Source organism: Apis mellifera, linkage group LG2 (genome assembly GCF_003254395.2).
Source record: "Apis mellifera strain DH4 linkage group LG2, Amel_HAv3.1, whole genome shotgun sequence".
In the NCBI taxonomy this organism is placed as follows: Eukaryota; Metazoa; Arthropoda; class Insecta; order Hymenoptera; family Apidae; genus Apis; species Apis mellifera.
In genome coordinates this window covers 13,077,418-13,095,365 of record NC_037639.1, presented here as the reverse complement: position 1 = coordinate 13,095,365, position 17,948 = coordinate 13,077,418, and the positions used below count along the sequence as shown (strand labels likewise).

The following is a 17,948-nucleotide window of genomic DNA, read 5'->3' as shown; positions in this document are numbered from 1 at the left end:
GCTTTCAGGGACGTAAAATCCAATCATCGTATCACGTGGCCTGTAACTGTCATTGTCAAAAACGTGATTCGATTGCTGATTACGTATTCTCCAGCAATCTTTCAACAGCCGATAAGAATCTCTAGCATCGTTCGTGATAATATCGTTAGAGTAACATCGGCGCTCCGATCGTCATATCGATTTTGGAGCAGATGTCGCTTCGTTCCGAAACATTTTTCCTTCGGAAAATAACCGATCTTGTTGCAAGAACTTGATATTAATTGATAAAAAATTACAAGTGAACAGATTCGAGATCAAGTAATGGCAGATTTGAGATCAATAACGGGATATACTCTTTAATATATATCAGTTATACATGTAATTGTAATTATAAAGAATAAAATAAAATTCCGAGACATCGAGATCCCGATAATGCGTTAGTTGGATAATTACGTATCAGTGTGGATATGATAATAGTTGGAATTGATAAGGCTAGTTGAGAAACGAGACTGTTCATCTCGAATAAAATTATATATATTTTCTTACGTTGAATTTTTTATGATTTATGACCTTATGAACATGATGGTAAAAGAAGAAGAAGAAAGGAACAAGAATTTATCAATCTAATATTATCTAACACATATATTATCCATACGTTTAGACGTAAGAGTAATAGAGTTTTAAAAAATATACTATTCAACGGAAGAATTATAAAAAGATCATTGTAAAAGTACATATGTAGTAAACTGTTTCAAAATCTAAAATTTAATGAAAGCTAATATGGATTGTAATAGCTATGAGAAAGGGGGACAAAATTAAAGACCATATGGAAATCAGGGACGTAGTTACAAATAAATGGACCAGGATGAATAAATCAGGAATGATATGTAGACACAATTCCAAAATAATATTTATATATATATATAAAGTTTATGAAACATAATCTTTGCGACTACAGGAAAAAGTGATATGTGTTTGGTGAATTCAAATAATATTAACTGCGTCAGTTACAAGAAGATTGTACACTATCTCGTGTTACGTTAGGAGTGTTATCTTTCTCTCGCATAATCATTGTACTCGACAGAAAAGACTCAAAGAAATAAATTGATCTAGAGCACACAATTAAACTATTTTCAGCCGAATGATTACAAAGCGCAATAAAATTGCAACGTTATGGAATACTTCTCCATTTTCAATGTCTTATGCAACGTATCTTTCTTATGTAGTAAAGATAAAACTATTATGATCTTGATATGATAATAAACTACAAATGAGAGTTTATCACACCTTTATTACTACTGAGTAAAAAAAATTGTAAAACAAAAATTAAATGACACTTAATAAAATTTAGCAATAATTTTCATTAATACTACTTTATTTGTTTTTTGTAGTAATATTCCGTTTATATTAAGACTAGATATTCGATATACTATATTTCTAGATTAGATATTTCAGATTCTATGTGACTGTTGGTAAAAGCACAAACGAGATATAAGAATTCCAATATTCCAGAGACTCCTTATCATTTTAGCGTCATTCCCAACTTTACCGATAAAGTGTACAATGAGATTATAATGTTAGCAACTGTTGGAAAAGAAATCAAACTTTAATATGCAATCATAAATAAAATATAACAATATGTATTATAATTATGTAAATCTTAAAATGGAAAAAAAAATTAGTCAAAAAAGTAGAAAAACATTTTATCAATTTAAATTATTTAAATAAAAGTTTGAAGAAAATCAAGAATTTTATATTAAAATATCAGAAAATTGATAATGTATGCGTCATAGAATTAAGAAAATTTATAATTTGTTATAAAATATATAAATTTTAAAGTTTATATTAAAACATTAAAGAATTTATAAATTATTGTAGAATATTTTGAATACTGTGTTAAAATAATTAAAATAATATGAAAAATCGTTCAACTTTTATGCTAGTTTTTTATTTTTAATTTAATACAAAATGAAACTTATTTATTATAATTGACCGATTATCGATCATTTTATAACTTGTGATTATATTATAATTATTTTTCCCCTAAATAACATTTAAAATATTTTAATACATATTTATATATAAAAAATTAATATTAATAAAAATATAATATATGAAAATATATCTATTATTATATCGGTTATAATTATGAAAAATTATATTTTAATAAATTGTTAGATACTTAATGTTGTTACTTAAATTAATGATAAAAAACATTAAAAAATTGCTAAATAATTAATCTTTGTATTCAAAAAATCATTTTTGATACAATCAATAAAGAATGTACATTTTCACCAAACTTCATGGCAATTAGAAACAAATAGAAATCTTTTATACATATACATATTAAGATCGAGAAAAAGATCATTCCGTAATGAACATTTCTGAAAGATAAATTGGAAATATAACACTGTCAAAATCTTACTAAAATAAAAAATAATTTCAAATCATTTATTCTTATGATTCTTATAACATATTCATATCAATATTTAATATTATTATATTAATATATCATTTATTCATTTTACTTTTTAATTTTAACTTTTTAAAATTTATTTTATTAAAAAGTAATATCATTTTTATTTGATCTCTTATATATTCACTTATTTTAATATTTATTTTTTGATTTATTTCTTTAATTATTTATAAATTTATTTATTAATTTATTACTCGTTTAATTATTTATATATTTATTTATTATTTAAATATTTGTTTCTTTATTTAACAATTTACTAATTTATTTATTTACTAATTGATTTATTTATTAATTTATGTTTCCATTTATTTGTTCATATATTGATTGGTTAATTTATTTATATAATTATTTATTTATTTATTTATTTATTTATTTATTAATTTAAATTTTCATTCAATTATTCTTTTAATTATTACTTTACTTTTTAAATATTTAGTTTATTTTAATTTTTAATTTTTTAATCTTTATTGATATTGTCTATTATTATTGAATTATTATTTTTGTAATACAATATAATTTACAATTTTTCAAAATCTAAATTTTAATAATTTATTTATTTATTTATTTATTATAATTATTATTATAATTGATTGAATATTGATTGCAAAATAAATTCAGAATTTAAAAAGTAAAGAATTTAAACAATGATCACGAATACGAATGGAATACGAATACGAAGCAACAGTTATCAAAATATTTTTGTTGAATTTCATTATCCGATTATACGTTCTACGATCAATGAGTCGCACATTTTAGCTTTTTTGCTAATGGATTAAATGAATTTTTGAATATGATAATTGGAACTTAAATAGAAACTCAATTACAGGTCAATTAAACTTGTTTATCGTGAATTTTAATATCTAATTTCTTTCAGCAATTCATAGCTTCTTTACATTTCTGTTTAAATTTCTAATATCATTTCAAAAAATTTTATAAAAAATAATTTATAGATTTTAATTTTATTTTTAATCAAATTAAAAAAAAAATGTTAAGCTCGTGTTTTGATTCTATATCATTCGTTATTTTTGATTTTAAAATGAAAGAATACAAGAATATATTGTTTTATTCAATTAAAATTTTTAATCAAAAGTAAATTATTTCGATATAGTTATTTTATTAAATCGAAAAAATTTCAATGTTTTATTAAATTAATTATTTATATAAAAAATTTTAAACAATCATTCATTTCTTTTCGTTTAAAACAACTTGGTAAAATTATTTTAAATAAAAATTATTATCAGCCAATAAAATATATAGATTGAATGAGTATTAATAGAAAAATATATAAATTGTTATAAAATATTCTTATAAATAGATTGAAGTAAATTCAATATCTTTTAATAATGAATTTTTATTTCATTAATTATACGTAATTATTAACTGATATTGTTCAACTTAATTTATTGTTATTTCATAATTATTTAAAAAAAATGGTATTTAAAATATCTTAGTATAGTTACAAATAAAAAATTAATACTGAACTATAATATATTTTTAATTTGTAAAAATATTTCAATTAATATATTTATTATTGCAATACATCGTTAGAAATAACGTTATTATAAAAAACTTAGAATTAATAAATTACTGACCACTATAAATTCGTTTGTGTTTACTTTATAACTATATTCCATGTAAAATAACAATTAGAATTTTAATTAACATGTTAATACCGTTAAAAGTCGAAAATCAATATTAATAAAATAATAAATCTAGCTATAATTTCTAAAAATATATATTAATTATTACATATATTATTGTTAAGAATTGTTAGATATGTAAATTAATAATAAAAATCTAAAAATTGATAAATTGTTAATTATTATGTCCAATAAATCGATTTTAATTTAATCGGCGTAGCTCGTATGTTTCCGCCGAATTTCGATTGTCCCAATTTTCTATATATACAAAGGAAGTTACAACGAAGAGCTCATTATCCAACAATCTTTCTTAATAGATGGAAGTTATATAATATAATAAATAAATTGTTTTAATATAGGAAATAATTTTTAATTATTTATTTTTATTTTAAATTAACATTTGATATTACTTTAAATACATTATACATACATTAATTATTCATTTTATTTTTTAATTAATATTTATTTATTGCTACGTTTACTTATTCCATTAATTATTTATACTTTTATTTATCGATTTATTTATTAATTTATATTATCATTTATTTACTTTTATTCACTTACCTTTTTATTTATTCATATATTTATTTATACGTGTCTTTATTAATTCACGTTTTTTTTTAATTTACATTTTTTCTCCATTTATTTTTTAATTTATATTTTTATTTCTATATTTATGCATTTACACTTTTATTTATTAATTTTTATTTATTTTTTTATTTATTTATAGATTTATCTTATTCATTCTTTTGTAATGTTATATAAATAAATTTTGATAATTTATTTTTTATTTTATAGATCTGAATGTAGTCATCTCCTCATTGGTGAGATCTGGTAATTGACATTAATTTTCTTATTGTATTAATTGGTTAAAAATATATTGAATGATTATATTAAATTAAAAATTATATTATTTTATTAGAATTATTGTATTAATAAGAATAGATTTTGAAAATTGATGCTAAGCTAAGTACTAAATTAATTTTTTTTTTTATTTTTCAGATTCTTTTAATTTATTTATATTATATGCAATTTTATTTTTTTCATATTGTCAATTTAAATAAATTTTTATTATTTTGCAAAAAACTTCGAATCTTTATAATTCGCGATGTATTTTATTGTAAACTAAACTATGCAATCTAGACTTTGATAATAATGTAATTTTTTTTAATTACTTTTTTAAATTAATTTAAATTCATAAATATTTTTGAGTATCAAGAAATATTTTATAATTTATATTTATTTCATTTTCTTAAACAAATGTTTGATAAGAAAAAGATGGGAAATATTGAAAGAATATTTTATTTCTTTTTCTGCTATATCTCTTCCTATTATTAATACAATTTTACTTTCAACAGAATTTATAATTATGCGCAATGCGGTCACTAGAGCCAGTTTGCTTCGTAAAAGTTTTTTTTAAATTCTTAAATGAATAATGCGAAATTAGAGTTAATATTTGTTCGCTGATTATAGATAGATTGTCACAATCTCTTCTTGTCACATTTTTGACAATCTGTTTCTGGAAATAAAATTTGAAAAATCGAGAGCGAAGCTGAAATGAATTGGTTATCGATGGCCAAATCGCGATTTTTTAATTAGAGTTGCGAAAAATAATATTTATGAGATATCGTGAATGTTTTTAATAATTTTGATTTTAATAAAATATAATTTTTATAATTAAATTGTTTTTTTATATTAATAAAATAAAATATTTCCTTTAATCATTAATATTAGAGATATTAATTTTATTTGCATTTTTATTAAATTCATTTTAAGTTGTTAGTTAGTGTTGCATTAAAAAAAATGATCGCGTTTGAAAATAATATTGTATTAAAAATGATCATATTTTTTAAAAGTAATGTTGCATATATAAAAAACCCATGAATCTTCCAATTATATTATGGAAATTGTGATTCTATATTTGGATCATGTAGTGCAATTATAAAAGCTACAAGATCTTGTTTTGGGATCACCAAGTGTAGTTATAAGAGCTGCAAGAGAGTAATTTTTTTTAGACTCTTCTGGCTATCTTTTTTTTTAACGCCTCTAAATATTCATTTGTTAATGAAAATACTGCTAAAAACTGCTAAAAACTCATGAAAATATTTTTTAATTCTTTTAATATTGTTTAAAATAATTATATATATATTTTAATTATATATAATTATTATAATTTTAATTTATTTAATATTCTTATTGTAATGTACAGATAAAAATTCATTTTTTTCGAATGATTGATAGTGTTTGTTATCAAAGTTTAAATTATTAAGTATAAGTTAAATTAAATTTTGAAAAAAAATTAGTAGATATTGTTATATTTTTTAATTGTATAAATGTTTGAATTTAATATTCTTGACACAAAATATTCTTGACACAGATCACTAATGAATATTAGTTTGATTAAATTTAAATGTTTATATTTAAGCTTCCTAACTTAAAGCGAAAAATAAAATTCTCAATTCTTTTACACATTTATATTCTCTCTTTCGTTTTCATTATTTTTCATCTCAAATTTTTTTGTTATTCTTATTCGAATCGTTTCTCACTTCTTTCTCAATTTATTCTTATGATTATTTTACGATTTATTGTTTTTTCATCGATTATTTCGAGTCTCCATTAACCACATATCATGCAACAGTGGCAAAAGAGTCGCTGGACAGATGCTTTACTTCCGGTGACCAGTCGAGGGTCCGCGCTTTGGTCGATTGGTACCTTTGAGTATTTGATCAGAATTAGGTCTTGTGGTCGAACACCGGTCTCATAAATCAGCTTCAGTGATCGGGCATCTAGTATCCCTTGCTCCTTTCTGTGTCGTCAGAATGTAAATCGTTCTTCTGTTAGACCACTGTCGTAACTTTTGATTGGTCACGATTAGTAAGTATCTTCTGTTTGACAACTCTCGTAAGTCCATTGATGTAAATCGTAATATGAGGGCGATAGTGATTTATAGGGGGTTATTTTTTAAGTTTTTTTTTCATTTTTATTCATTACATTAATCTTTGTTTCTTTTTCGATATTTATCTTTCTCTCAATTCGCGTTTCGTTGATTTTTTTTTTCAATCACTTGCATTTTGAGTATTGTAATTTTTTTTGATATAAATAATCAACATTTTGTATTTTTCTTTTGCTTTAAATTAGACAAGACTATTCTTGATACGGATATTGCAAACTAGTATCATAGTATCATAGTATATAAATTATATAAATTATAAATTTTAGAGTTGGTATTAGAGATTTGGATTAAGTTAATTTAAAATCTCATCGATGGATAACGATTAATTTATGAGTGATAAATGATGTAATGAATGATAAAAAATTCTTATAAAGATTATTGTAAATACAATTTAGATAATTAATTAAATACTAATTTAAATAATTATTTCATTTTACGTATTTTTAATTAATTTTTTTTTCAGATTTTTCAAATTTATTTAATTTTTATATTTTTCTTTCTTGTATGTTTTATTCTATTTTAATTTATTTAATTATTAGAGTTTTTAACTTATTTAAATTATTAGAATCTAATATTATAGGAATTTATAATTAATTTATATTATAGTAATCTTCAAATCTCGCGCGATTTAAGTAAACAAAGAATCGTGCCATTCCAGCCAATTAGAAGCGACTTAGATGAACCTATAGCATGCAACATCATTTATCTGCCGAAAATCATGGTGACAGGGTGCGTCATAGATTCGAGTGGTTTGATTTCTATTACGCAGTAAGTAATTCTATTATTTAATATATAATTTATTGTTAGTTGGCTTATTTAATAATCTATTAAGCATCATAAGAATAAAATTAATTAATCTTTTAAGTTTCTTTGTACTTTCTTTTCGATATTTTGTTTATTGAGGTTATCGACAGATTATATTATATCATAACCTATTTTAGCTCAATTTTATTGTAATATTATTGTAAATTTATACATTTGTTGCATCGTTCTGATTTTTATTTGTCTAGATTATTGTTTAATTGTTGAGATAATGTCGAAGAAATAATGATTTATGCCATGTCACGGTACGATAAATTTTCTATATATCAGGTAAAATTTTATTTTTATTCTATTTTTCCACAAGAATAGGTGTATTTAACATAGGTTTTTATCCACATTTTTATCCACATTTTCAATAGTGAAACGGAAATACAGTAAATGATTCATTATAATCAATTTTATTGCATCGAATTAAATTATTTGAATAATAGATTTCCCTTTTTTAAATGCATATAGTTATATATTTGTCTCTTTTTTCTGTATTCTTTATTATTCTTTATTATTTTGTATTATTTTGTATTATTCTGAAGGATATAAATATTTTTTATCATATATTTTTTTCAAGAAATTGAAGTTTGCGTTTATTCTACGTTCGATATGTTTTCAATATATTTCGATATATTTCGATTTATTGCTAAATTGTGGAGTATATACTTTCTTTCCTTTAATCCTTTTCGATAATCGAAATCGAATCACGAGATGTCACTTTAGTATCGATAATTGTGTAATAAGTGTTTCGACGTCATTTTTTCCTCAAAGTTTGTGATTTATTGTTGTACAGTGTTATTTTCATAATTATTTTTTGTGACTTATATATTCTTAATCTATTACAAAGATTTTGTATTACAAATCGAAATCGAAAATCGGCAAAATTATTCTTTTTTTCATTCTATTCATCTCGTATTCATTTCGTAAAGTTATAGGTTAGTACTGCTAATAGTTTATATTATATTTTTCTAAAATGGAATTTATATTTAATTATTATTTTATTTTAATATAATCGATTAATTTTGTATATTATACATGTTTATTTAAAGATTTTTTTTTTTGTGTAGGTTATTAATCGATTACTGATATAAGTTAATTTCGAAGAAAAAAATGCAATATGGATGCCAATGTCTTTTTGTGGAAACGCGGTAAAGTTTAACAATTCATTATATGCATAATATATTCATTATATTTCATTGTACTTATTATTTAATTTTTTCTTTATTGGAATATTAATGATTACTGTTAATTCATAATATAGTATTTATTTAAATATATATATATAATATTTTCTTATACATGATATAAGAAATATTTTATATTTGAAAAATTAACAATCAATTTGAAATTTCAAAATAATAAAAACATTGTTTAGAATAAATACTTTTTCAATAGAAATATAAATTTTCTTTTTTTTTTTTTCTATTTTATTTTTTACACTAGCACAATTTTACTTTCACAGAATTTGTAGCTGCATGCAATACGATCAGTAGAATCAAATGTTTGTTAATAATTTTTAATATTTTTTAGAATATAATAACTTTAATTACAATAAAGTAGAATCAATACTTATTCGCTGATTGCCACTAAAATAAATGCAACAATAGTTTTTTTATTTTTTTTTATTTTTTTTTTAATATTCGTTTTTGGTATATATTAAAGTCAATGCATGAAAAAAATACGGCGTTTACGTCATTTATTAAACTGCAAAGAAGTAATTATCTTTCTTTCTTTTTAAGTTTTCATTTTTATTTTGAAAAATTGAAAATTATGAAATTATAATAATAATAATAATAATAATAATAATAATAATAATAATAATAATAATAATAATAATAATAATTATAAAATTCCTTCCACTTTTTAAATTTTTATTTTTATTTCAAGATTTTAATTTTTATTATTATTATATTATATTAGAATCTTTATTCTTATATTTATAAATGATATTTTATATTTGTTGCAGATATTTTTCAGTTTTTATGATGATTTTTCATAACCCATATTGATGCCAATGTACATTCTTCGCATCTATTGGTGAGTTGCATGCATTTTTGTTCCTCTGGTCACTCAATCATGTCGTAGGATGAAAAGTCCGAATCGACACGGGTGCCTGGTTGTATATTTAGATTTTTGTACGAGCACAGTGACCGCGGGTATTATTTATATCCGTGAATAGTAATATATCTATTTTATGTGTTTTATTTATTAGATCAGGATAGATCTTCTTGTACATCGAGTTAAAAAAATAATATCGATATTTAATTTTCTATTAAGATAATATTAATATGATTGATATTAATAATCAATTTGAATGTATGTTTACTACAATAATTTGTAAAATCAAACTATAATTAACTATATTTAATATATAAATATTTGTAAAGTCAAATGAATATACATTTATGAATAACAAATAAATATTAATTAAATATTAAGTAATGAACAAATCGGATGACTTTGATTTTGATATAATAAACAAAATAATTTTTTATTATGTATTTAAATATAATTTGAAATATAGACAAAAATATATTATCTTTTCCGTATGAAAATATATGAAATTTTATGTACAAGAAGATATTTCGCGACAGGCAGATTTTGGAATCAAATGTATATTAATATGTTTTGAACTTTTTGAAAATTTACTTTGATGAAGAAATCACCTGAGGTTGCTAACATTTCATATAGAGTAAATTATTTTTAATTATTGGCTGTCAAAAATAAATTTTTCATTAATTCTTATAAATAAATTCCTCATTCATAGTTCATATATATTTTTCCTTTTTCAATATTAGATTTAATTATGAAATAAATTTAAACTAAAGTCGAAATAAAGTAAAATCAAAAAAATTTAGCCCGTTAGAAAATGATATTAATACTTATTTTAGCTTAGGATTTTCAGATTTAATCCTTTCCGTGTCCATTTCCAGGATCTCATTCACATGCTCAGGTGCTATTTGAATGAGAGAGAGGCAATGGGCATGATGATCGTAATTTATAAGTTTATAACAATTATTGAGCGATTGACGATTGCATTAGTGTATCGTGCACGACGTATTTTTCACATTGTGTGTGTGGTTAGGTTGTGGAATTGCGTCGTTTCGATTATACGTTCATTCACATAATGAAAATTATTATCATTACAATGAAAATTTACATGATTACGAATTATATATATACTATTCTTATTATTATTATTAAATTGAACATTATCATTTATCTGAAGAATTTTATTTTTTTTTATATGTAATGCATATATAAAGATACATGTATTACTTCATTCTTCTATATGTATTCCATTCTTTTTATCGTTAATATTGATAATTAAAATTGAGTTATAATCTTTTATCGCGATACACGCAATGATCATTAATCATCGTCACTCGATTTCAGAGAAAAGGTACGTAAAGTTAGAGTGTGAAAGTAGTGTGCCAAGCTCGGGTGTCGGAGGCGTCCCGGGACGCTTTCCCTAGTGTAGGCTTTTTGCGCCCGAGTGTTATGTGTGAGAATCGTGGAATGAATGTGTTGGCATGTCTGGTTTGCTATATTTTTTTAGATATAGGTTTAGGTAGGATAGGTAGCATGTTTTCTGGCATGAGTGTTAATTATAAGTAGGTAGGGCCGGGCAGGTTGTCACAATCTCTTATCGGGTAGGCGTGTTTTCGCGTGACAACCTGTTTCAGGAGATAACATTTGAAAAATCGAGGGTAAAGAGAGTGGATGAATGGACTATGCTATTCGTCTCTGGTTTCGCTCATCGATTTTTCGAATTCCGCGGTCCGCGGTCGCGAAATGGGTTTCGAAACGAACGTTGCGCTCGAGATTCTGGGTATGAACTCTTTTCTTTTATCTTTTTTTATTTCCTTTGTTCGCGATTAGGAAATCTCGAGCCTAGTTTTAAGTTTCAGCGAGCATCGCGCTCGAAGAAAGAAGACCGAAGAGGCCCGACAAACTGTCGCGAAGAGGGCTGCAACGAATGGCTTCTCATTTTTTGGATCTTGTTGTAGCGCCAAAGAATGGGAAGTCATTGTTACTATTTTGTCACTGTGCTCGTTTTAGTAATATATTTTTGTTGTATTTATTCGGCCAATTTGCATGCATGGCCTATCATCCAATCATCATGGGCATCGCGATTTTGTATTAGTGTTGCGTTGAAAAATAATCGCGTTTATTTTAGTAGTTGCGAATATTGAATGCCCACGCTTTTATAATTGTGCAAATTCCTGTTCCTGTATAGTTAAAACATGAGGGATTAGACCAATTATTAAGGAAACTGAATTAAATATCTCGTTATTAGTGTTGCGTATTGAAATTTGAGTGCATAGAATAATATTTATTAATATTACGTTTATGAATAATTGTTTCGCGAATTTTTCTTTTCTTTTTTTTTACCATTTATAAATTAATTCGTATTGTGAATAAAATGGAGCACTCTTCGCGGTTTCTTTTGAAAATCTAGTATATTTAGTATTGCAGAAACAATGAAATTCCACTTACGTTTTGTTCGCGTTCACATTAATGCATTTCTTATTATATTTTAGTAGTTTTTTGTTTATTTCCCTTTTTTTTAACCTTCTTTTATAAAAATAGAGTATTTGTTATTAAAAATAATGTTAAAAATAATACTAAAAAATGTTTTAATTTTTTAAATGGATATCTTTCTTTTATTATACTATTTTTTAAAATTATTATTAATTACAATGAAATAATCAATTCAAATCAGATTGAAATCTAAATTTTCTAATTCAAATTTTTAAATTTAAATTTAAATTTACAAATTTATTTTAAATTTATCTGATTGAAAAAAACGAAAGATATAAATAATCTAACAATGTTTTATGAATTTGATTATATATTTTCTTTTCAAATAAAAATATTTTATTTCTCTAATTCAGTAAATGAATTTATTATAGGTTTACTGGTATGTGTGTGAAATATTTAGTAGTATCTTAAATATGTATATATATATATAGAGCTATAAAAAGAAACTCTTATACGTTTAATAGACAGAGTTTCTAAAATATTTAAAATTTTATGTAATGTTTTTAGAATTTTTTATAGGAAAGTAGGATTATATGATGTTATATGAAAAACATTGAATGTTTTGGAAGGGTATTTTATATTAAGCTGTATCTTTTTTTTCTTTTTTATTATATTCTTTCTTATTATACCTAGATATTTATGTAAACACATTTCATAAAAAATATTGGGTTTTTAATAGGCAGATTAAATTAGATTTATAATTAGGTAGAATATTTTTAAATTAAATTTATGGTTAGATAGATATGCTCTTAGATTAAATATACTTTTAGAATATTTATGAAATTATATTTAATAGGAAAATATTGCTAAAAACCAATGTTTTTTGTAGAGTTTATTTCTATTTAAATAAGTACTATTTATTTAGACAGATTTATTTTTTTATTTTTTATTTTTTGAAGTTAATATTTCAAAATATATGATATAAAATTTTATAAAATATCTCATTTTTTCCGTTCTTTATTTATGATAAGAACGAAGATTATTACAGAAATCGTCCTTTCTGAATTCTGTTAAAGTATGTATCCGCAAAGTTCTGCTTATCGACCGAAGCTACATAGAAGTTTCTGTTTTATCGATAGCTTCAATTTTAAAGCGCCAAGTTTTGAACATAGACGGACATCAATTAAATTTCTTTCCTTTTTATTAAATATTTAATCATAAAAAATAATGAAATTTTAATCTCACCTCCTTCGTCGGTCATTACAGAGATGGTAGTTGCAGGACCATGTCCTTCCGGATTGAAAACCTGTAATGACACCAGGTATTGGGTGTACGTCTGTAGATTGCGGATTGTATGATTCTGCAATGAAACGTGCGAAAATTTATTAAACGGAAAATATCGATATAAAATCAAATGCAACACGGATAATAAAAGATATTCGATATTACAAATATTTATTCAACTTACGTCAATGGCTGGATTGCGTATATATACTTCTTTTTCTTCCATATAAGGTTTGTCTCGAGGTTTATACCCGATTCGATACCCAAGAAATTCGCCGTGAATTGTGTCAGGGCTGGGCGCTTTCCACGCCAAATATATAGATGTGGCAGATGTATTATGAGCGCTGGTAATTATAGGTTTTCCTGATGGCACTAAAATGAGAAAATGAAACATATGCATTATCATATTTTTGCATAAATGTATATATATATATATAAAATACTTTTATGCTCGCAAAATATTTTATCGAATATTGTAAAAACACTTCAACAAAAATTTCCATTAATAGATATTTTCGTAAATTTTCTCGATTAATCTTCTTAAAAAGAAAAAAAGAGAGAAAGAAAGAAAGAATGAATTCTTTTTTTCCAAATTTCTAATTTAATTTTGTAATTAATAATTTTTTCGTTCCAATAATCGAAGTAATTTAAAATTTTAAATTTTTCTATATCAATTTCTTTTACTCATTATATTCATTTGTTTTCATCTTTGACTTAATAAAAAAAAAAAAAAGAAAAAAATTGAAGAACAATGGAAATATCATCAAATGAATTATAATGAGAAAAAAATCGATGTACTAGTTGAAGACATATGATAAAGGGGCGGGAAACATCGAAACAGGCGGATCAACACGAGTGCCATCGGATAAAAACGTATTTGCAATGATTGTTTGATGATCAGCTCGCAATAAATATCGGATCGATCGTATTTATTTTCTACCTTTGGCCGTCGTCGCGAATAAAATTCGAACAAGCACGCTTAATCGTATTTCCCATTATTTCTCTTTCCCTCCATCCTCCCCTCGTTTGTGATCCAGGTACACGCGTTTCAATGGACCCTCCCCTGTCGTAATATTTTCAACAATTGATAGCTTTCGACTCGTTTAAAATTCGTGCGCGTGTAATTTAATACTTTTCGCATAATCAAATTTTGCTGGCTGATCAAAACGGTACCATCGTTCCGTTCAAAAAATAATAGCAATTACCCCGGGGAAGAAATACGATCCGATCGAGCTTATTTCATCTCGACTCCTCTATTTGTCACAAACGTCTCGAAGAATTTATCGACCATTGCAGTCGCGGAATCTTCCCAATGAAATGGAATAGAAATTTTCATTGCTATTTTCTTTCCTTCTTTCTTTCTTTCTTTCTTTCTTTCTTTCCCCCTCCCCTCCCCAAGCTATATCTGACTTCCGGGTTTAATATATCCTCCTTAAAATTCTCTTCATCGTATTCCGTGCATTTCCACTACCAGAGACATTTCATAAGCACATGTTATTTCATTACTTTCCTCTTGGCGCCGACGTTGCTCCACCGAATACTAAGTTACATCGTAACAACGAAACTTTTAGCCACCAGTTTCTCGCAGTAACGGAATACACTACAACCAAATTCCAAGGTCGAAAAGAAAGAAAGAAACGCTAAAAAAGAACACTACAACGGGCACGTAACGTCCGTTTTTATAATTCCCAAAACAACGTTTTTCCTAAAAAGCCAACACGAGTTGGCACGTAATGCGGGTATGATCGCGTTGCATTGAGCAACTCGCGTTACCTTTTTAAATCGTGTCTAGAAACCTTATTAATTCCCGCTCTCTCTCTCTCTCTTATCTCGAGCAACCGAGATCACGGTACCCTCGACCCTTTCGAAACGGTCTCGCTTCCCAACTTGACTTAAGCGGCGTCCGTATCGTTGTAACGGAAACTTGTTGGCGTTATCGCGGGCCAATATTCGCGGATGGAAAGTTGTCAAAGTTCCTCCTCCGTTCCGTGTTTACTTCTCCGTGGAACGAGGGATCGGCTTGGAAATAATTTGAAGACGTTTAATGCGCGTCACGCGTCCCTCGATGACAGGTGGTGGGTACGAAACTTCTCCGCCGACTCGTTACCTTCTCCGTAGTAGAAATGTTGGCCGCGAAGGCGGCGATAACCGGGTCGCGAAAATAAAGCGTCCGCGGGTGAAAGTCGACGGATTAATTAACGCGTCCCGGCCGAAACTTCGAACGGACGTTCTCGGTGAATAATTGCCAGTGACAACGATTAGTCGGCTGGTTTACGGAGAAATTGCTCGGACGAATCGTCATGTCTGTTATTGTTTCGCGGATTCAGGGGAAATTCGTGTCGGTCGGGAAAATGGCGAGACATCGTGGATTGGATTAACCGGAGTAATTAGGAATAATAATTGAGAGATATTTGGGGAACGGGTATAAAGAAAAGTCAAAATGATTATTCTTTTATTATCAAATGTTACAAATAAGAGGATGGCAAGGTAAGAGAATACTTGTCGAAGGTTTTTCGAAGAGTTTCGAGTATAAGAATGATCGGTTCAGAGCACGGTTTTGTTCGGTGAATCAATTAGTTATATTACATTGAAAATTCTCGATTATCTTGTTCGAGTTAGCAAAATTATTTAAATCGCGATCATCTTATTTTTTATTTACACGCGAAATATACGTAGAACGATCGAATAATTTAATAAACTGACTGTTTTTATTTCCGATTTCTCGCACAATTATTCATATAAGTTGAATTCCATTTCACTGATAATAATAGTTTAATTTTCATCCACGTTACCTTTTACCAGGATTTTCTTAAGTCTTGATATTTTTGTCGTTTAAATTAATATATTTTTCAAAACAGACTACAATATTCAGGATGATTCAAATTACGTTGAACAATATTTCTCGAGAAGAAAAATAAAATTGAACCGGTAAACATATTTTACAGGTTATATTTCAGAAAAAAAATTTATCGCGAATACGAGAAAACTCTTTTAATATCTGCAAATTAGTTTATACATCATGATTGTATTTTTTCGAGTTTACTAGCTTCGGGGCATTCGTTCTTATTCCAGTCACGTTTTATTTCAATTCAAGCAAAACCGCCGTTTCCCTCCACCATCACTATCACCATCACCGTTGCGGTGGCAGTCAATTAACGAAACAACCAGAATTATTAATGCCTAGCTGAAGACATTGTAGTGGGTCAGGTATTACGTGGTATACGCGATAAGTCTTTCGTGCGATTCCGGGCCGGCCACTTCGCCGAGGTAATTCAGCTTTCGTAATAAACGCGTTCCTTTTTTCCTTTTTCTTTCTTCCTTTCTTTTTTTTTTACCGTCGCAAAATCTGCGTTAAATTATTACGATCCTGTGCCAGGGCTACGTTTACGACTACGAGGGTTATGCTTCCCTCCGCGTTTTGTCTCGCCACGCCACGTCGATCCCTTTTCCTTTTCTTTTTCTTTTCAAATATTAAATTTTCGTTCGAACCCCCCTGACTCTTTCGTTTTCTCTTCGAATTTCCCAAAAAAAAAAAAAAAAAAAAAAAAAGGAAAACTAATTCAATATCTCCGCGATAATAAAGTGCGGGGCGCTTTAGGTAAAGTGTAGCGGTTCTATAACCTAAATAGACGCAGTTGCCGCGATACTCGGGCAATAAAAACGCCACTTGGCGAATTACACTTTCCACATCCTGGTGCGCGACATAAAACGAAGAAGAAGAAGAAAAAGAAAAAAAGTAACCAACGTGGAACTTGGAGAGAGAGAAGGACGTATACGGATAAGAATTTCCACGAATCCCTTCTTATCAGCTCCGAAGGGAAATAAAAGCGAGGCGATCCACCGCGCTCCCGGTGGCGCGGTCTCGGCGTTCAAGTTCATAACTCAGGTTGATTACCAGGGTCGCGGGTCGGAGGATGTTGCCGAAATTACCGCCGTGCTGCGACCGCGCCACGAATTTTCCAATTTTCGCGCGGACTCGACACCCTCCCCACGAAACTTAGAACTCCCTGTGTGAACGTGTGTGTGTGTATATATATACACATATATATACGCCGACACGGCTGTCCCGATGGCTAATTGGTGGCTCTGTTACGCGATATATTTATGGGGGACAGGCGGCAACGACCTTCGGAGGGGACGAGAGAGTTGGTGTACGTATTGGTCCGGGGTTAAAGCGGAGAGGAGAAGTTTCGTTGGCGAGTCTCACCCCTATTGATCTGGGTGAGACAGAGAGAGAAAGAGAGAGAGAGAGGGAGGGAGGGAGAAAGGGCAGCGTTTCATTTAAGCCAACCCTGGTGTGGATTCCTGTACACCGACGTGG

The 17,948-nt window shown here is 26.7% G+C and overlaps 1 protein-coding gene across 2 annotated transcripts in view; it reads right to left on the bottom strand.

Annotated features, from left to right (window-relative positions):
- The window catches only part of LOC725294 (tyrosine-protein phosphatase 99A), a 318,555-nt gene that overhangs the window by 20,136 nt on the left and 280,471 nt on the right, over positions 1-17,948 (bottom strand). For both annotated transcript variants that reach the window (XM_026439116.1, XM_026439117.1), the window contains exons 5-6: positions 13,812-13,999; positions 13,589-13,703 (exon numbers count right to left, since the gene is read on the bottom strand). In XM_026439116.1, coding sequence (XP_026294901.1) covers positions 13,589-13,703; positions 13,812-13,999 — 303 coding nt within the window. The remainder of the gene's footprint in view (positions 1-13,588; positions 13,704-13,811; positions 14,000-17,948) is intronic.